The sequence below is a fragment of the Epinephelus moara genome, chromosome 16, assembly GCF_006386435.1.
Source record: "Epinephelus moara isolate mb chromosome 16, YSFRI_EMoa_1.0, whole genome shotgun sequence".
In the NCBI taxonomy this organism is placed as follows: Eukaryota; Metazoa; Chordata; class Actinopteri; order Perciformes; family Serranidae; genus Epinephelus; species Epinephelus moara.
In genome coordinates, this window is record NC_065521.1 from 43,588,863 (window position 1) to 43,609,504 (window position 20,642).

At 42.6% G+C, this 20,642-nt stretch overlaps 1 protein-coding gene across 2 annotated transcripts in view; it reads right to left on the bottom strand.

The window, feature by feature from the left end:
- Positions 1 to 20,642, bottom strand: part of lama5 (laminin, alpha 5) — a 138,562-nt gene that overhangs the window by 24,582 nt on the left and 93,338 nt on the right. The window contains exons 20-40 of one of the 2 annotated variants that reach the window (XM_050064002.1): positions 20,056 to 20,161; positions 19,856 to 19,955; positions 19,460 to 19,616; positions 16,588 to 16,717; positions 16,133 to 16,275; positions 15,787 to 15,890; positions 15,526 to 15,679; positions 15,209 to 15,372; positions 13,582 to 13,690; positions 13,348 to 13,445; positions 13,043 to 13,256; positions 12,284 to 12,410; positions 12,032 to 12,171; positions 10,941 to 11,056; positions 10,571 to 10,782; positions 9,748 to 9,949; positions 6,528 to 6,672; positions 6,302 to 6,442; positions 4,210 to 4,371; positions 1,032 to 1,139; positions 767 to 850 (exon numbers count right to left, since the gene is read on the bottom strand). In XM_050064002.1, the coding sequence (XP_049919959.1) occupies positions 767 to 850; positions 1,032 to 1,139; positions 4,210 to 4,371; positions 6,302 to 6,442; positions 6,528 to 6,672; positions 9,748 to 9,949; positions 10,571 to 10,782; positions 10,941 to 11,056; positions 12,032 to 12,171; positions 12,284 to 12,410; positions 13,043 to 13,256; positions 13,348 to 13,445; positions 13,582 to 13,690; positions 15,209 to 15,372; positions 15,526 to 15,679; positions 15,787 to 15,890; positions 16,133 to 16,275; positions 16,588 to 16,717; positions 19,460 to 19,616; positions 19,856 to 19,955; positions 20,056 to 20,161 (2,916 nt within the window). Of the gene's footprint in view, positions 1 to 766; positions 851 to 1,031; positions 1,140 to 4,209; positions 4,372 to 6,301; positions 6,443 to 6,527; positions 6,673 to 9,747; positions 9,950 to 10,570; positions 10,783 to 10,940; positions 11,057 to 12,031; positions 12,172 to 12,283; positions 12,411 to 13,042; positions 13,257 to 13,347; positions 13,446 to 13,581; positions 13,691 to 15,208; positions 15,373 to 15,525; positions 15,680 to 15,786; positions 15,891 to 16,132; positions 16,276 to 16,587; positions 16,718 to 18,397; positions 18,537 to 19,459; positions 19,617 to 19,855; positions 19,956 to 20,055; positions 20,162 to 20,642 lie in introns of both variants that reach the window. The other variant, XM_050064001.1, reaches the window with a different exon arrangement.

Sequence of the window (20,642 nt, forward strand, 5' to 3'; positions counted from 1 at the left end):
GGGGCCACCAGAGGAGCAAGGTGGAGCTCTTTTTGGGCAATAAATTACTGCAATAGTGTAAAAATGGCAATGGCACTAATATGTTTATGTAAGGGACTGTACACAAAGTTTCGGGGGAGTGGGGATCAGAAAATGAGGAATTTTTTTTCTTAGTTTAAGTTGCATTTGAGAGCATTGAGAGGTCTTTTTTTTAACTTTTTTTCATCAGATTTACATTTTATTTGGAAATAAAATAACTTAGTAGCCAATAAATCCTATATGTCAGTTTTGAGAGACATTAACAGATGTGGATCTTTAAGTTATAAGTGATTGAAAACGTTTCACTATCTCCAAATCTCTGGTTCATCTCTGTTGTCTGAGGTCAGGAAGGCAAATAGGGTGATAAAGAATAAATCAAGTGTTCAAAGAACTAGACAAGATGGTGGCAACAACAACTGAGGGGTCCTGAACACCTTATAAAGCTGTACTGCATTAAGTAATGTTGCATATGAGCCGCTCTAGATGGCAATGTGAGACTAGATTACATCACCTGAGGACACCTGCTAAATCTTTACAGTTAATAAATCTGAAGCTCTTGTTTACATCTCAGGAAAAAAAAGGATTTGCCTCAGGTGATCAACACTATAAAGTATGACAATATTTTGGAAATCCGACATGTTGCTGCCGGTCTGTGTGTGTTGTGCTGTTAAACTCAGCTTCTCACATAAATCTCCTGCGACCTCGTGCAGCTCAAACTCCCTATGACGGCATGTACGAGTGACTTTACCTCGACCATGTGGACGATTCCCAGGTGAGGCTCTTCAGGTGAGGAGTACTCTCTCTCCATGAACACCAGGGTCATCTGGTTACCCTGCAGGATGAAGGTGTGTGTGCCGTTAGGTAACAGTGTGTGTGTGTGTGTGTGTGTGTGTATGTTCTGTTCCAGGCTTTTGGCAGGTAAAGGATTCATTCTTATAAAACTCTTCTTTGTGTGTACATGCACATGAAACTGGGTTATAGAGATATTTGTGAGTGTGTGTGTGTGTGTGTACCTTGAGAATGATGTCAGGCCTGGAGGCTTCTGCAGGCAGAGACAACACGTCGCCTCTCATAGTCTGAGTGTGGAGACGATACCTCAGATAACCTCCATAGGATGAGACCTGTGGAGTCGGGGAAAGATTTAGGAGATATTAAGTTGAAAGAACAAACATAAATAAAACAAAAGGAGACAAACAGCAATGAGGCAGGAAGTAACAAATGAAAGGACAGACAGGAAAAGCAGACAGACTGCGTCCTAATCCAGACAACAATGGATTACATTCAGACTTTACAGTCAAACAGAAACAAGATCCTAGGCGGCTTAAAGATAAAACGCCCTCATTTCCATGGTAACCATGCAGGTTTTGGCAGAGCTGACACTTGAAGCTGGTTCGTGGAGCGTAACAGGACGCAGTCTGGGGTTTAGATTGACCCATCGGCCCGCAGACTGACGCTGGTGGAGTCGCACATGAAAGATGACGATTCAAATGTCAAGACAAAAACGCTGATCTGTATCCAGACACCTCGTCTGAGCCTCTGGATCACGATGTGGGATCACTGCGTGTACGATAGGTGTGTGTGTGTGTTGAGACGGAGCCACATGCTGTGTCTCATGTTCTTATCATTACGTTTAAGTAACAGAGGTGACAGGTATGACTCAACTTTGGCCCTGATCTCTACGTGTGTACAAATGAATTACGTTGACTGGTCTTTTGCATTTGATGAAGCCAAACCTTTATCCTTTTTCCACACTCATCTGCTGGCTTGGTTTGGTCTGGTTTGACTTGGCACATCAGCCCAGTGCAGCAGCGACTTGCGTCTCCATTACAACAGGGCTAGCTGCTGATGACGTTTTAAAGCAGCGTCTCACTGTAGCTGATTCTGCTTTTACTTTCCTCCCTGCCAAATCAGTAAGCTTGATTTTATTGAAGAAAAACTGCTAACAAAGTTCTGGTAATTGACCTTCGCTAAGCCCCGCCCCTTTGTGATGGTCAGACAAGCTGTCGCAGGAAGCATGGAGCCCACACTGTCACTAACTGCACTCCCTGAAGAAATGTTATCATATTTTTGTAAAAATGAAAGAGTGATTCCAGAGAGAAGCAGACAGAGGGGTCTACAGTCTGTGTTTGAAGGATATATCCAGGATGTCAAACTGACTCAGCAGCAACAACAGGTTAAAAAGACAAAGATAGTTAGAAGCTAAAGCCGAACTATAGGCTACAGATCACAGTGTAAAAGTGAACCACCACATCACTGCTGATCAACACACAAGACAATGAATATAAAGAGAAACTTTGCTGATATTCAACCAGCTGTGTGGCATTGCAGTGTGTGCAGATGAACAGTGTTTGGCTTCACCCCCGTGCCGCTGCCAACACCTGGACCTGTGCTACTGGACGACCTAACCCTACACTTTTCAGGGTTTGATTTTGGTTTTGGAACAGGGAAGAAACGTATATCTTTTCCAACCTCTCCAGGTGACGAGTATTATTAATACATGACGTGCCCCAGGCACAACATTTATCAATCAATCAATTTTATTTATAAAGCCCAATATCACAAATCACAATTTGCCTCACAGGGCTTTACAGCATACGACATCCCTCTGTCCTTTGGACCCTCACAGCTGATCAGGAAAAACTCCCAAAAAAAACCTTTAACGGGGAAAAAAAAACGGTAGAAACCTCAGGAAGAGCAACTGAGGAGGGATCCCTCTTTCAGGACGGACAGACGTGCAATAGATGTCGTACAGACATCTATTTACAGGGTTTTCCCTGCCTATCTAAGACAAAGGCCAGCCGCCTGGGTGACTTTGGCCGCCGCCTTGGTTAAAGTGTGTGTGTGCATGGGGGGCGTTCAGATGTAGCGTCTTTTGCGCACAAACCCATTACTTTCAATGTAGATGCGCGTCATGCGCGCTCCCAACGGTGCGACGCGCTTGTTTTTTCATCCGGCGCACAGCTCCACGGACCTGCTTCTCCTTTCGGTGTTGTGTAAGATCCCGGTTCTCCCTCGGTCTGTCTCTCCTACTGTTTCCCACGGAGCTCTGCCCCGCTCAAAAGGCGAAGGAAGCCCGTATGTGGAAAGACGTCGCCTCCAACATGTAGAATGTGTATCATAGACGAGAAACACACATTTCAGCACCGCTGACTTGTATCATCAGAACAGACATGTCCTGTGATTTTCAGCCTCCTTTCATATTTAATAGAGGGGGACAATACCTGACAGTAATATTCTCAGCTGTCAGGATGTGCCTGCTGTAAAGAGTAAATATAATCATAGAAGGCTGAAAATCACAGGACATGTCTGTTCTGATCAGACAAGTCAGCAGTGTAAAGCTCAAGCATGTGGGGGCCTCCTTTCATATTTAATAGAGGGGGGACCGTATCTAAAAGTACAGCTGTCAAGATGCCCCCCGCCACACGCCTTTGCCACCTTGGTCTCGAAAACACCCAGGGAAAACCCTGATTTAGCTCCAAATCCACAAAGCCAGCCTTCGCTGAGCCTTGCAACACACACGCTTGTTTCAGGAGGAAAAGGGGGGTCGTCAGGGGTCAGCTGTGGTCGGCAAGATGTCACCACTACCCGCTTAGAGGCAGGCAGGCGCGCTTTCGGCCCTACTCCAGAGATGGTCTGTCTCTGGTGCGGCTCGGCACGTGTAAACTGGCAATGGAAAGACAAATGGGTATGGTACGACTTGGCACAGATAGAAGTGGTGATGGAAAAAGTTTACTTTGCATCTATGCGAGACATCCTCTGTCAACCTTCCCTGGGTAAATACAGACTGATAAGATAAATAAACTTCTTCCACAACGCAGCTGGTTTAAGAAGGCAAAGAGTCACTGAAGGCTTAAAGTTGTTTCAACAAAAGATTCCAACAAGCCCAGTTTGCCTGGTCATGTCTAACTTGTTATTTCTATCAGTGAAGCTGTTGATATGCATCTCATGAGTTTACTGCAGTCAGAGTGCCGGAGTGTGAGTTTTAAAAAGCACACACACACTGTCAGTCACTGAAGAACAAAGATCCTCTATGATGCAGAAAAAATCTCACTTAAATAAAGAGTGAATTAAATGTTTATGTGTACTTGCGTTTACAAACTTTCTTGACAAATAAATTATTTTGAATCTAAGTAAGACTCAGAATCTATTCACTTCTCCCACCACCCTCAGAGGACATCTGTCCCCTCTTACCTTGTCTCCCAGGTAAGTCTTTGGTGCGTGCCAGTGGAGGTCCTGGTAAACGTCGGGCACGTCGCTGAGATCGGCCTCCACGAGGTCCTGACCAGGATACACTGCGACCGGCACTTCCTGTTTGTCTGCTCCCAGCAACACCCAGCCCTCCATGTTCATCACCTGCAGGAGAACGACAACAGAGAGGAGATCAACACCTGTTCACAACATGCTGTGAGAGGAATGCAAATACTTTGTTTCTGTAACATCTGAAGGCAACAAATCAACATGACTAATATAAGAGAATATTAACGTTATAAATTCTGAGTGGGAGCGTTTAAGACAGCAATGACACTCAGCAGGAAGTTCGACAGCAACTCAAATAAGTGAAATATCAGAATAATAAAGGTGAGAATCTAAAATATTTAACAGCTGGGGCTCAAACAATTATAAATAAATCGATCAAGAGAAAATAACCAGAAACTATGTTGATAATCATTTCATCACTTCATTAATATTTCAAGCAGAAATGCTCACGGTGGCTGTTCCATCGGTCTGTGAGAGCATGTGAATGGCGACTGAGTAGCAGGTGGCACCATGTATGTTAACCTCTGAATGTGACGTAATGTAAAAGTACTTTGAGTAGTCGGAAGACTAGAAAGCAGCTATATGTGTGCAGTCAATGTACCGATATAATTGGGGACATTCAGGGTGTTTTCACACTTGGTCCTTTTCAGCTCTCTAAGTGGACTCAGAGTGGTGACTCAACTTTTTTGGGCATATGTGAACGCTCCAAGAGACTCAGACCCCTCTGAAGTGAACCAAACTCAGACCACCTTGGGGGGTGGTCTGAGTTTGGTTTGCTTCAAGTCCGTGTGAACACAAAACGCTCCAGGTTCACTTTGCTGTTGTATTTAGCCCTCTAGATCACATGCTGTTGACCTGGGACACTTGAAAGAACAGACAGAAAGAACACACATCGGCCTGTAACGCTTATAAGGACGCAGGACGAGGAGTAGTTTGGTCCACAAAAGATAGCACACGTCTCCAGATGTGGAATGTAGAATACATCAAATAGCAACAGTCTACAGCACAAACACTGAGGTTTTCCTCCAATTTTAAGTTCATCTGAAAACAAGGGGCTTCATAAATCGCACTGCAGTGCCACGTCAAAGAAAAAACAAAACCATGTATATATACTCTATATATAATGTGAACAGAAAGAGGACTGGGTCCCTATCAGAGAAAGTAAGAGTCCANAAAACATGCAAAAAAGTAAGAAATCAGGAAGGGGGCAAACACTTTTTCACACCACTGTATATACTCTATATATAATGTGAACAGAAAGAGGACTGGGTCCCTATCAGAGAAAGTAAGAGTCCATTTTTAAATGAACTGACAATGTGAACACAAAAAGAACTGAGTCCTTTTTCTGTTGGTTCATTTTTTGGTGCACTTCAAGAGGACTTGAGTTTGACTTCTTTAAAAAGGACGTTATGTGAAAACAACCGAAAAGGCACAGTGTGTAGGATTTAGCTAGTCTTTTGTAGAAACATTGCAACACAACGAGTCAGACCCCGTGAATAAGGACAATGTAGAGATGAGGGCTCGTTCTAATCTGACAAAAACATCATTTTTAGTTTTAGCAGGTGGTTATACACTAATGGAAACAAAGCTATGAGTATTATATTTCAATTCTGCCAATAAATCCCACTAAAGCCTACACACTGGACCTTTAAAGACGTCGCTTTGGACTCTGGGAAACTCACATTCCAGCCATGATCAGCTAATTTAGAAAATAATCTGCACACTAATAATTGTTTGTGACAACAATGTTTTAGCAAGGGTGAAACAGAGACACAATCTCTACTTGTACAGAAGCCGACCATTAGGATTTGAAATCAAGGCTCTCTCTCTGTGAACTGCATCATAACGGCTAAAAAATGCTAATTATCTTCTGGATTTTGATTTTATTGCACAAGTTGATCCGTGGAGGAACTTTAAAATGAAAGTCAGCGAGGTTTTTATAACATCCTGGAAACAGCCAGAGAGAAAGGTGACAGCGTTTGTGGTGTTAGGATAAAATAAAGTTAAAATAACCGAACACGAGTACCTCGATGCGTCTCTTCTCAGAGCTGCGGCAGCGGTCTGTGGCTCCGAAGCAGAAGCAGCTGGTGCAGCCCTTCGGGTTGGTCGGGTCCAAGTGGAACGTACCAACTCTGCACTGATCGCATCGGGAACCCTGGACGTTCTCCTGCAGGTGGAGGACACACAACAGGTCAGGACACTCTGTGGGTGCAGGAGGATGTGTGTGTGAGTGTGTGTATGTGTTGCCCTACCTTGCAGAGACACTGTCCCGTGAAGGAGTCACACACTTCCTCTTCGGTTCCTGCCTCGTTGCAGTCACACGGTCTGCAGTTGGGGTAACCATAGAAACCGGGAGCGCAGCGGTCACACTGGCGCCCGACGACGTTGTTCTTGCACCTGGAAAAAATAAAAAACAATTCTTTTAATCAAATGACAAAAAATCAATCAGTCTAAGTCTAGTTATCAAATATAAATCTAGCTACAAACTTTGACCCTGATGTGCTGACAAGTATTTCAATCTTGCAGGAGACGAGAGGTTTACTGCTCCTCCCCATTATCCATCATAACTGACTGATTAATCATAAACATTTTGAGTTGATACACTGGCAGCCGACTGCAGGATAAACTCAACTGTGTGTATGTGTAAATACCAGGTGAGTGATGAGAGCCTTTAGGCAGAGAAACACTTTCAGCTTTACATCCCTGTCTTGTCCGGACAGAGCTGACACATTCTTCTGTGTGTGTGTGTGTGTGTGTGTGTGTGTGTGTGTGTGAGGGGGGGGGATAACAGTAATTTAAGATATCTTGAATTCCTTGATGCTTACAGTGAGGGGCCAAAAATGAAAGGCTGAGGGAAGAAGTGACAGAAGATGGAAAAATGAGGTCAGTGGTTTTGAAGACAGATGCAAAGACATTTATAGAGAGACAGACACAAACACGTGGAGACAGACAGGTCAGCATGCAGACATCTGCTGACAGTGAGTATGAAGAGGACTCTCAACGTGTTCTGCTGACAGTGAGTATGAAGAGGACTCTCAACGTGTTGATTAGTGTGGAGGAGAAAGGTGAAGTATGTGTCTTGCTTATGTTCTACTAAGCTGCACCTTCTTTACTTTATAATGATTTAAATCACATATTCAGTTGTCAGGTCTTAAGTTTACAGCCATGGTTACTGTACGATGATGACAGCATCAGGTCAAAATTTATATTTGTAGCTGTTTGGTTTGAATAGTGGGTGTAACAGCGTGAAGATTACAGAAGAAACCGTCTCTCTCTGTCCTGTCGTTGTCTCTCAAGAATCTCTCCATGCTTTCAGCTTGCTGTCACTCAGGGGGTGAAATGTTTAGCTTGAAGGAAATTTTTCAGAAAATAATCTTATTCACATTCTTGCAGAGAGTTAGATGAGAACATAGATGCCACTCTCATCCCAGCAAGCATTTTTTGGTTTAAAAAACGTCTAATAGCCGTCTACATGAAGGCCTGACGTCTAGGCTAAATCACGGCTGAATTTGGGCTGTCAGTGAAAATTTGGTAGACGTCTAACCATAGCCAAAGTGTAGACGTCATCAATTATACGGCTATGTAGAGACCATGTCCAAAAAATGGAGATAAACATATTTTAATTACTGTTGACTCTCCATACGTGATTGAATATCATACCGCACGCCATCTGCAATGGCGAAAATTACATTTAATCAATTTCAAAATTAAATCGGCTAGATTTGGGTTACATGTAGCCAGACTAAATCGGAGCTAAATATAGCCAATACGTTTAAATCACGACTATTGCTTGCTGGGATGTTTGTCGACTATCTGTTAAGCGAGAGAAGGGTGGAATAAGAGAGGGGATGACTAACAGTAAAGTGCTACAGACTGAAATCAAATATACCTACTGAGCTACTGGGCGCCCCAGCAGATACTAGTTTAGCTCATAGAAATAGAGTGATAATAGAACGGACATTCTGATTCAAATCAACGTAGCAGGATGGTCGGAGCAGTGGCCCGTTTTATGTGTATCATTGGCATTGCAACTGTTGTAGTGGGCTAACCTGCATATAAACTTTTGGACTAACTAACCAGGTGACGAACATGACTAATTGAGACAGTTTTGGTGACTTTTACTTTGTTACAATCAAGTTTGAATAAAGTGTGTTTTATGATGTGTTAACAAGGCAATGAAGCAAACGTCAGCCTTAATACGGTGACAGAGAGAAACGTGGATCAGTTGTATTTTTCTGTTTAGTGCAGAACATGGGTGTAAAAACAGGAGTCCTCAAACTCGTGAGTGTGACACACTTCACAGCCCCACTGACGTGTGTCACCATAGCAACTAACAACAATCTGCATTTTCTGTTTCTTTAGTTAAGCTTTAGCAACATCTGCTTGTGTGTTAGCAAGTCTCAAGTTATATATTGTTTGTTGAATCTGTACCAACACTGACATGTAAAAACAAACATCTGAGGTTTAAGTATCATGCTGGAACTAGAGCTAGAGCCAGGCTGTATGTTTCTCCTTGTTTCCAGTTTCTATGCTAAGCTAAGCTAATGTCCTGCCGGCTCTGGCTTCAGATTTATCATACAGATATGCATTCATGAGAGTGGTCATGGTCTTATCCCTTTGAATTCGGATGTTCAGAGTATCCCAGTCTCTCAGATAATTTCAGTTAATTTAAAGTTTCAGGGACGTGTTTTTCCATTTGATCACTGGAGGCAAAGATCTGTAACAGTGCGTTCATCTCATCAGGGATCAAGTTAAGTGAAATGTTACAAGTACTTTTGATCCTTTTCAGGCCCACAAGGGATCACATTTCATATGATAACTGATGAATGTAAGCTGCCTCTGCAACTAACATTGTACTTGTAGACAAAACAGATGCTGACTAGCAGCCTCCAGTAACAAAGACGGACATACAGTATCACACGGGGCCCATAATCATGATATAAAGATCGAGGGAGGAATAACAGAGACAGACAGACAGATAAGGATGAGGACAGACAGCTGCTGTGTTGTTGGCAGCAGAATCAGAGAGCAAAGTTTTAAAACCTGCAGCTCCGACAGAGCACAGACAGGAGTTGGCAAGTACAGCTGGCCAAACACTCAGCAATCAACCCAGTGAGAGAGTCAGAGCCAAGATCCTGTCAGGAGACAAAACGGGCGAGAAATAACTGCCTTTTTAGGTATTTCCAAACAAAGGCCTGACATTTCGGAGCTGAACTTGGTAAACCCAAAATCTTGTCCTCTAACACAAGGCTGTAGCAGTGTGGGGAGCAGAGGATGATTTATGGCTTCTGGAGGAAACGAGAAACATTAAACTGAGAAGAAATGGACGTTATTGTTCTGATTATTTAAATTTTGTCGAGAGGGAAAGTTGGTCTGCTTCTGTTGGTCGATACTGAGCCAGAGAGGATGTTCCTGATAATAATAACATCAGCAATAATCCGTCATTATTTCCCCAGCCTTGTCGTCTCGTACCTGCACTGTCCGCTGAGGGTGTCACAGCTCACATCGGGGGAGACGATGCCCGGCCGGGAGCAGTTGCAGACCTCACACCCCACCACTGGGTGGCAGCCAAACGTCTGGGGCTCACACTGGGTGCACTCTGGGAGCACAGTCCTCGGAGGGCAGATACAGTCGCCAGTCACCGGTTCACATAACCTCGTACCACAGTTACAGGCTGGAGGAGAGACAAGGAGGGATACAGTTAGTTACAGAGAAGACTGAACTCACCGAAAGACAAATACATTCCTCTGTTGGTGGCTCAAACACTTGAGAGACAGACAGGAAGGAGGAAGAAGAGAGATGGAAACAAAACTACTTTAATTTTCCATGATCCTTGATTGATTCCTTTGCGGACTCCTGTTTTGAAGCCACAACTTTGGCATTTTGGCTCTCACTGGAGTCAGGAGTGACCATATGTGGATGTGAGGGTGGAGCTGTGGAGCAGCGAGGGGTGGATCTGACTGAAAGCCCCAGGACACAATTGGCAGACAGCCGGTCACTCAAAGTGGCCATGCCCTTATTCATACATAACTTTAAGCCTTAACCAGACTGAAACAGGTGAGATATATTAAAAAAATCCCCCCTGTACAGTTGTCAGGCCTAAACCATTTTTTTGCACCAGGCTGTGTTTATTTCTGCTGTAAAGTTGGACATTTTAACACGGGGGTCTGTGGGGACCTCAAGTGGCCATTAGAGGAACTGCAGTTTTTGGCACTTTACCCTGGACTTCATTTTGCAGCCCTGGAGGGAGCTGTCTGGTTTACATTTATAATGAGTATGACAATCAGATACTCACGTCTGCAGTTGGGGAATCCCCAGTAGCCCGTGGCGCACATGGAGCAGTCTCGGCCGATCATGTTGGGCCTACAGTGGCACTGACCGCCGAACTGCTCGCAGGTGTCGCTCTCGGCTCCGACCTCGTGACAGGCGCAGGGCATCGCCCCGTTGTTGAAGAAGGCTGACAGAGACACCGCCGAGCTGAGGCAGAATGGAGAGGCCGTGGAAGGACTAGAGGGAGGAGGGAGGAGAGAGGAAGGGTGTTTAATTCACATTCTTTGGAAACTCGTCTATATTAAGTAAATAATGACACTTTTATAGTGTTGTTTTCCTTGCTTAAAAAAGGTAACAAGAAAACATATTGAACTTCATCCTGCTAAGATACTGACTTGATGTAGAAGCTGCTTTGGCCGCAGTTGCTGATGAAGTCATATGATTTATCCAGAGGTTCCTCGTTCAGGTAGCTGGAGCTGTAGCTCGTCTCAGGCACAACCAGAACATAATCCTGAAGACACACAGCATATTAGACACATTAGAAGACGATGGAGGGAGAGTCAAGGTAGAGAGAGGAGAGAATAAATTCTTTATTTGTTGCGTTAAGTCTTGGGAGAAAAAATGGCACAGGATAAAAGATTCCAACAAGAATATCTTTCTGCTTTTATTTCAGATTCGAAACACAAACAAAAAAGTTTTGCGTGACAGTTTTTGGAGCTCCTCAACAAAAGCCCTGGACTGGAGGCGAACCGACACTTCATGCGAACTGTTTACAGACATGCGCAGAGACGCTCACCAACACATTGCAGACGCTACTCAGATATCGAGGCTAAATATCTGGATCTGTGACTTTGTCAGCGAGCTACAGCCAATAAGAGTGCAAGTCACAGGTTGAGGACAGAGACAAGCGGTGCCAAGGTGTGTGTGGGCATGTTCGAAAGAGAAGGTGGAAGGTGGACTATTGCACGCAAAGTTTCTAGAAGTTATTAGCCTAATAACATACTCAGAACGCTGCTTTGTCACTTGTTGACTTTGATATTATCTACTGAGCAACCCTCAACCTGTGCATCATATGATGTACTCATCGAGAATTCCTCCATGTTAAAGATTTTTTAACTGTTGCTGGTCATCAAGTGGCGTGGTGTGAAGATTGCAGTGATCTGACGACTTTGAAAGTCATGTGATGTGAACTTAGCTTAACTTGAATAAAGCAGTAGCATCAGAAAAATAGAAGTGTCCCTGACAAAGGTGATGTGCTTTTATTATGAAAATAATGAGAAGATGGTGAGAAGACTGAAGAGTGAGGAGGAGGAGGAGGTTGGAAAAGATGGACCAGTTTTGTTTAAATATAGAAAGTAAGAAGAGGAAAACCTACAAATATTTGTGTTCAACAGTTAAGAGAGAGGAGGTCAAATATAAGGAGAGGATAGAGGAGCATCATTTTTGAAATTAAAGGAGAGAAATAAATCAGGGCAGTGACACGCACCAGCCACAGCGTCTTGCCAGCAGGTATCTGCACGGTGAGGAAGACCTCGTGATCCGTCACATCCAGAATGATCTGATTCTCAGAGACCAGGACGTTTCGGCAGCCGTACGCATGTGGACAGAAGGAGGCGTTGGCGTGGCCTGATGGACAAGAAAACGATTAATCTATTTTCTGTATTTAAATGCATTTATTATTATTCATTCACTGTTATGTATTTACTTTACAACGTCCACAGAGTCATAAACATCTTACCCTGCCAGATGCGTCCAGCGTTAATGTAGACCTGCACGGGATAGTTGGGGTGGAGCGGCTGGTGATAGTGGAGGATGAAGACGTAACGTCCCAGGGCGTGGACACGGGTGGAATACTGCGCTGCATTCTGGGTAAGGGGATGATGGAGGAAGAGATGGAAGATAAGGATGGTGATGGTGATTTTTAGATAAGATAAACTACTGATCCCAAAGTGGGGAAATTCTATAACCAAAATCCAGGTTTTTGCTCTTTCCTTGAGCGTCTTGATTTCTAATCTCACTCAGGAACAGCTACAGATTATTCTTTTTAAGGTTTGAATCACAGCAGATCGATTTACCATATTGCCTTTTTATCGTCTGACACAGTTTACGGTTACGTGCCATCAGAGGTCAGGATCAAAACAAAGTCCTGTAACTGAAGCTCTGCATGGATTTAGTCCAAGATGTCAGGTGTCCATAGCAGATAGGAACGCCTCACCAAATGCCTGAATTATGTGTGAGTCCAGATTGTACTCGTCCACAGTCATGAGGACCTGCTGGCTATCAGACATTAACATCTGTTTCCTTATACCCATAAACCTTTGCATGTTGGAATCATTTCCTACAGTTGGTTCAGATTTCATCTGCTCTCAAAATCCAAAGCACGACAGTAATTTTAGAAGAAAACTTTCAGGTTCCTCTGTGCAGCTGCTCCAGGTGAACCTCACTTTAACAACTTTATATTCTCAGTGACATGTTTAACCTGTATCACAGTCTGTACCTGCAGTGAGTCCAGCCTGACGTGGTCGCTGTTATCGGCTCCATGTGGAGGCCGGTCTCCTCCCGTCCAGGACGGCTCGTCTCTCCGGTGGAAGGGCAGAGGAGGAGCGGCTGCAGGGGAGGCAAGGATGGGCTCCTGCATGGAGGAGCTCTGGCCCTCCTTCAGGACCAGCGAGTCTGACGGAGTCTGGAAGCGCGAGGGGACGCAGGAGGAACTGCAGAAACAGAGGAGACGAATACAGGTTAAAGTATTTTTAAAAAGTATTTATAAAGGAGTGAGAGCACAGTGATTACAAATAACTTTACCTGTCAGGTGAGAACTGTCCGTGAGTGCTGATGCAGTGGACGTTAGGTTCAACATACTCCATCGTAAACTGGTCTTTAGGCACCAGGTAAACTTTGTGCTGAAGAAGAGAGTGAAGAAACAGAAGTGCAGAAGAGATCGATCAGTCAACAGATGGTTGATACATCATTAAAGTAAAACATCAAAAACACATATTGATTATTTATTTGGAAACGTGACGTGGTTGCTGCTCTCACCAGGAAGAAGCTGGCGCGGTCGGAGATGAGCTGGATCTCGACGTCAGCGGGGAGAGAGAAGACGGCCACTCTGTTCTGCTCATCGATGGCCACGACTCGACACAGGAAGCTGCACAAACACACACACAAACAAACACAGACACACTGTGATTAAGAGCTGTTGACATACTTGATAAAGCACAGACAGTCTCAGTAAACTGTGAACCAGCTGAGTCCACACATCACTGTAAAACACACACACGTTTCACTGCAGACGGAACAAACACTGTTTGGACGGGACACGTGTTTCATCCTCATGTTGACTGCTCATCCTCACATTCATACCGCTGATGTACAATTATCTACTTGGGTTTAGTTTCAACTGTTATTCTGCATCATATCCACAACTGTCTAATGTGAAAATGACAGCGGTGTAAAAATGACGCCTGAAACTGGAAATGCATTTTATTTTTATTTTAAATTTTGTCTGAAAATGTCGCAAAACTTTTTAATTTTTGGTGATTTTTACTTCTTTTTTTTTTACTTTAATCTGTGAGTGTCTTCAACAAGACATCATTTTATGATTAATAAATTAATTTTCTCAGCTGTTAGTTTGTTCTTTGGTGTGCTGCTCTTCAATCTATCACAATATGAAAATTAAATCAGAACATAATTTGTTGTTTCATGTTTCTTGTTGTTTTTTCCTGTGTGTCAATTATGTCTTTTTTTTTTTTCTTAAAAAAAAAAAAATCATCAGATTTCATACAGTACAGTCTGTAAATCCCACAAAACCTGCAGGTTTACCATCATTACAAACAGCAGTAATACTGGTCAGGTGGGGCAATAAGTACTCTGTCCCATAGAGCAGACAGTATGGAGGAGGGAAGCTGCCAAAATCCGTAAATAAATAAATGACTTGATAAATAAGTTAATATGCCAGTAATATTATGAAAATAATATTAAAAATAAATGTAGACATTAATAAATTGATTAATATGACATAAATTGATTTATACATGTTTTAATTTGCTTCTTTATTTACCTTCGTATTGATTCCCCCATTTATTTACCATCTAATTTAAGTCTCACATTTTCTACCGTTTTTTTTCCCCGTTAAAGGGTTTTTTTGGGGAGTTTTTCCTTATCCGCTGCGAGGGTCATAAGGACAGAGGGATGTCGTATGCTGTAAAGCCCTGTGAGGCAAATTGTGATTTGTGATATTGGGCTTTATAAATAAAATTGATTGATTGATTGATTGATTGATTTATATTTATCTTTTTTTTAATGATCATTTATTTTTGCACACAATTAAAAACATTTTTAGAATTTATTTATGTATTTTTGAATTCATTATTATTTTTCATTTTATTTTTTATTCATTTATTTATTTATTTTTGCAGCTTCTGTCCTCTATACACATCAGGTATTACTGGCTTGAATTGAATTAATCTTTTTTTTTTTTTTAAATAGGATGGTAAATGGACAACTACAAACAGACATCTTTTTGATCTGTCCACTCCAGATCTCTTTATTATTCCACGTTTCTGTAAATAATCAAAGATCAGTGTACTCTTAGGAAAAAATTCTTAATGTATAAGAAAGCACGTCAGTAAGAGTCTTTGAATCTGAGGACAGATGTTCTCCGTACCTGTATTTGCAGTGCAGCAGGATGACGCGGTGCTCGTGTGTTCGTGCTCCGGGCATGTTCACAGCGACAGACAGAGTCTGTGGAAGTTCTTCCTCGCTGGAATATTCTACGACCAGAACGTAATCACCTGGAGACGGCAGACGCCCTCGCAGCTCGACGTTGATCTGAAGTAAAAACAGGGACAACAGTTATTAAAGCTCTGCTCGTCCTAAAGTTTGGACAAATGAGCGCGAAGCTGTCCGGCTTTTATAAGTCTCTGTGATTCTAAAAGCCAACACGCATACTGCACAAACATTTTCCCTTTGTCCCTCTCTTACATCAAAGCCACTGCAGACGGCCATGTCAGGGTGGCGTGGGGTGACCCTCTCATTGGGGCAGGGACGTGGCAGGTGGTTGTCGTTGCGGCAGCTGGCGTCGTTACCGGAGATGGAGGGGAAGGAGTCTAGAGACAGATATCTGTACTGCAGACAGCTGGACGGACACAGAGAGAGAGCGTCAGAGAGAGGTAGACAGACTTTATGACCTCTCCACTGACTGATGACCTGATTTCAGCGAATAACACATATGTGCATATTTACTTGTGGCTGGCGTCAGGCGCAGAGCTGTAGGTGCAGGGCTCAGTAACTTTGATCTGCAGGATGGGAGCTTCGTAGTAGGCGCTGGGCAGCAGCACCAGGTAATCCTGAAGGTGAAGCAGAGACAGTGTTACTGCGTATATGAATCCAGGCACTGTGTCAATTAACACAGTGCTGACATGCTGATGGGAGTTCTGGTGGAGTAAATACTCTGGTCTTCATCTCGGCAAAACATGACAATGCATTTCTCTCGGCTGTCTGTGCTAAAGGTAGCTCTGCATCACCTGTTAGATGCAAACGTGTCTTTATACATGTGTAAAAACAGGTGTGTAGTGTGTGTGTGTCTCACCAGCAAGATTCCTTCAGCCTCTATAACCACAGTCCAGGTCCCCGGGTTCAGGACAAACGGCTCCACAAAGTTATTTTGGGGGACGTTGACAAAAGTGGGCTCCACACTGGGAGCAAAGACGATCTGCTTGGACTGCTCTGAACCTACAAAGCACACACCAGGAGTGTATAGTGTTAGATATCAAAACCTGCAATCAAAAGAAAGAATTATGTGAATACTGTAGATATACTTGATGGAAACGAATGTGAAAATTGGGCAACATAACAAACTAACAACACTAAAACCATTTTTAAAGAATAAAACTACATCAGAATGTTATAAATGGAATGGTAGCATGTTGAGATTGTGTTTGGTTAAGATTTGCATCCAACATAAAACACACACACTCACTCATACATCTCTTCACACAGTCAGAAACACACACTGATACTCTCTTGTGATTGGTGGACACCTACCTCTGCGGTTGACCTGATAGGCTGTTATTTTACCGTTGGAGGTGTCGCCCTCAGAGTTTACATATCTGAGGATGAAGCGAGTCAGATAGACGTCGGCTTCGCTCACATAAACCTGAAGCTTCACTGCAGTCTAGTGGGACGAGGGTGTGAAGAGATAAGTGGGAGGGAAGAAGACATGAATCCTTAACTCTTAAATCTGTGATCTCTGCACTGATCTGTGGCCCTGAAGCTGAGAGAGGAAGGAGCAGAGGGCCGCCACCGACAGCAGCTCAAAACCACCAACCACCACACACACACCCCTCATCATCCGACAGACAGACCCAAACCAAGTAAGGACAGGAAAACAAAAAGCAGATTTCCACCCAGGAATAAAGTCGTGTTCCAATTAAAGTCATAAAAATGAATTTTCCAGTTTGGAAATCCAGGTCAGAAACATCTTTGCAACAGCTAATGCTGCATCACAGACATTTAGCAGGAATAGTGGGCTGCCATTTCTATTAACATTTCAAATCAGCAGAGGTGTGGACTGACTTTAAAGGTCCAGTATGTACGATTTAGGGGGATTTAGTGGCATCTAGTGGTAAGGTTTGCAGACTGCAACCAGCTGAAATTTATCCTAATTAAAATTAGAGTGTTCATTGCTCAGGAGGTTTTGACCGTGAACCGTAACCCTAACCTGCTCTCTGTGTAGATATAAAAGGCTCATTCTAAGGTAACAAAAACACAATGATTCTTATTTTCAGGTGATTATACACTAAACATACTTATTATTATATTATATTCCTTTTTTGTCAATATATATCCGACACTCCTGACACACTGGACCTTTAACACCAGTGACTTGTGACTTGGACCTGGACATGAGCCTTTTGACTTTTAAATACTTGATACCTTCCACCAAAGATTGAAAACTTTGATATGAAGTCCAACCAAGAAGAACTAACGTTACGTTACTTAGCAACTGGAAAAAAATTAACCAAAGATCGTTTTGTTAGTGTACAAAAACTACACAGAGGACAACAAAAAACGGATTAAAGTATGCAAAATGTGCAGGTCGAACGTTACAAACGCAAACGTAACAACTTCCACCAAATACATACATATATATATATATATATATGTATGTATTTTTTATTTTACTTATTTTTTTTTATTATTTTATTTTAGTATTTTACTCATATGTATCTTTATATATGCATCTGTATAGGTATGTATGTGAATATATATTTTATGCTCTATTTTTGTAATGTCCATATACCTATCTATATCTTTCTTTAAAATAAAATAAAAATTTGATCACAAAGAACTTCCACCAAACTTGTTTTCACAAATTCATACATATTTTAAAAAGCACTCATGATTTTTGTAAGATTACCTCTAAAGGCATTACAGTGCGTTACAGCTCAAAACATAAAATTTAAGATCAGAGACTTCACTTGGGACTTGGGAGTCTCGACTTGGGGCTGGAGTGTAAAAACTTGACACTTGTGACTTGCAAAACAATGACTTGGTTGCACCTCTGCAAATTTGAATGTTTAACATTTACCCCATGATGACAATGATTCCAGTGGAAGGTCTGACTGACATGAAATCTGAATTTATGATTTGTATCTTTGGAACACATCTGTAATCCTGAGCAAAGCATGGAAATCATGAGTAAACAGACAAGAGGTGAAGACGTGCAGGTTTCAAACCAGCATTTACTGCACTGCTTCTGGAGCGAGGGATGGAGTGAACGAGAAAAGACAGAGGAAGTACATGAAAAGACAGTGGTGCTGCTGTTTCTTTTTTGTCCCCTCCCAGCACTCACAGTTACCACAGTAGTAGCTCCAGCCGTCCTCTATGACCGACACCCTGCCCCGGACATCCGAACCCCCCCAGTTGGCGTAGCGTAGCACCACGCGAAAGAGGTCCGGAGAGCTGACCGACACCGACACCAACACTTTGGACTGCCACAGGACCAGCGAGCAAGGCAGCAGGCGGAGAGACAACAGGAGGAGGTATAGGGAAACACAGGAGGAAGAGGAAGGTAGGAGAGGTGGACGCAAGAAAAGGAGAGGGTGTAGGAAAGAGAAGCGTGAATAGAAGAGGAGAGCAGAGATAAAGGATATATGACGGAGGGAGAATGTGGAAAACACCAACACAGGAAGAGAAACCAAGCCAAAAGCAAGTCTTTAATACCATCACCAACACTTTTACCCCCAAATACATCCCAAAATATTTCTCTTTGGATTTCCACTTTTCAGCTCAAACACCGATCCAAAAATATCTTTCCAAAAGAATCCCTTAATGCTTTGTTAGCGTCTTAATATCATTTAAAAACGGGCAAATGAATTATGTAAAAAGCTTAAAATTTAAGCTGCATATTGAGGCTAAGAATACAAGTTTAACATAAGTTCTATAAACGAAGTAGTACGTAAAATCTTTAGTGTGTCAGAGGTACAATATATGTGCTGAGGAGTAATTCTACCAAAGAGAAATATCCCTTTAAATGTCCACATGACATTCAGCCATGGAGCAAACTGTCTGGTTAGTGCAGGAGGAGCGAAAATGGCGGGCCACAGTCACAATGATACGTAATGCATAATACACATAATTCATTAAAAAAAGCACATAAAATACATTTTACATTTTACTGTAGTTTATGTCTTACAAGAGAAACCTGTGAGACGGCAAGAAATACATTGATCTGAACTATCAGATATCTCAAGTCTGTAAATTAGAGTCTACCAATGTAATATCAATACAATATTTATCATAACTTATATCATAATTTATTATAAAAAATGCTGGATCTTTCTTTTGAATCCATTGGTGCAAGATAGTGTCAGATGCATGGACAGATGGTAGAGTTTAAAGAGAACGCTCCTACCTGGATGGGGGACATCTGAGCGTAACCTCTCCAGCTGAAGCCCGGGAACTCCAGAGGGTTGTAGCCGAACCGCACCGGTCGTCCGTCCAGCATGGTTCCCTCCTCGATCTCGAACTTGAGATGATGGAGGTCAGGGAAGTAATGATCTGGACGAGGTCTGCAGACACAGTGACAGAGCTCATGAGACAAGCAGGTCTGACATGTTTATATTGAGATTCACTACCAGTTTAATTGGTGTGAAAATGAAAATGAAAGCCACTAATCATCCTGCTGCTACTGCTACTGCTCACTGCGATCAAACCAAATATCACCACAGTTCATTTCAAAACTACTAACTGACATTTACAAGTACAACACACACCACTTTAAATCTCTGAGATCTGTTGTTAAACTCACAGATTACACTTCGGTCCCTCCACGTTGGGTCTGCAGCGACAGCGGCCGTTTCTCTCTCCACACGACTGACCTGCTGAACCTCCAATGTCACACTGGCATCCTAAATACATGATACATATACATGTAAATATAAGATGGCAGCACTCAAGCTTTTGTTTTAAGAGGAAACCAACAATTTAAAAGTGTTATCAAACACTCACCCTGGCAGCCGAAGTAGTTTTGCTCCTGCAGGTTGTAGTAGCCATCTTTACAGGTGGAGCAGGTTCCACTGCAGGCGTTGGGCTTACAGTGACACTGACCAGTTTCCTGTCAGACACAAGAAGGAGGTTAACAGGAAGTGTGGAGACTGATCTTACAGGACTTTTATTGAGAAAAGGCCAGTATTGATTGTCTATTTAACAAAGGGACAAAAATCATCATCAAGTCAGTGACAGAGAACGATTTGGTGAATGAAACCTCTGCCTCACGTGTGTCATATCATCCACAAAGTATTTAATCTAGTTTTTCTACATTAGAATGACTTTCTGTCTTTGAGTGCAATTATTCATGTGCTAATTGCATCAATGCATAATTATAATGAATTAGTCCATACCCATTAGTAGCTTTGTCACCTTCTACCTATGACAATCCTCAATGCCTATGTGCAGTTTCACATAGATTGACCACGTCAGTGAGTAGAAAAACGTGGGACAGACAGAATGACTGACTGACAGAATGACACACTGACAGTTTCCGTGATTATGTACAGCATACCATACCATGACTTAGTCATACCAAACATTAGAAA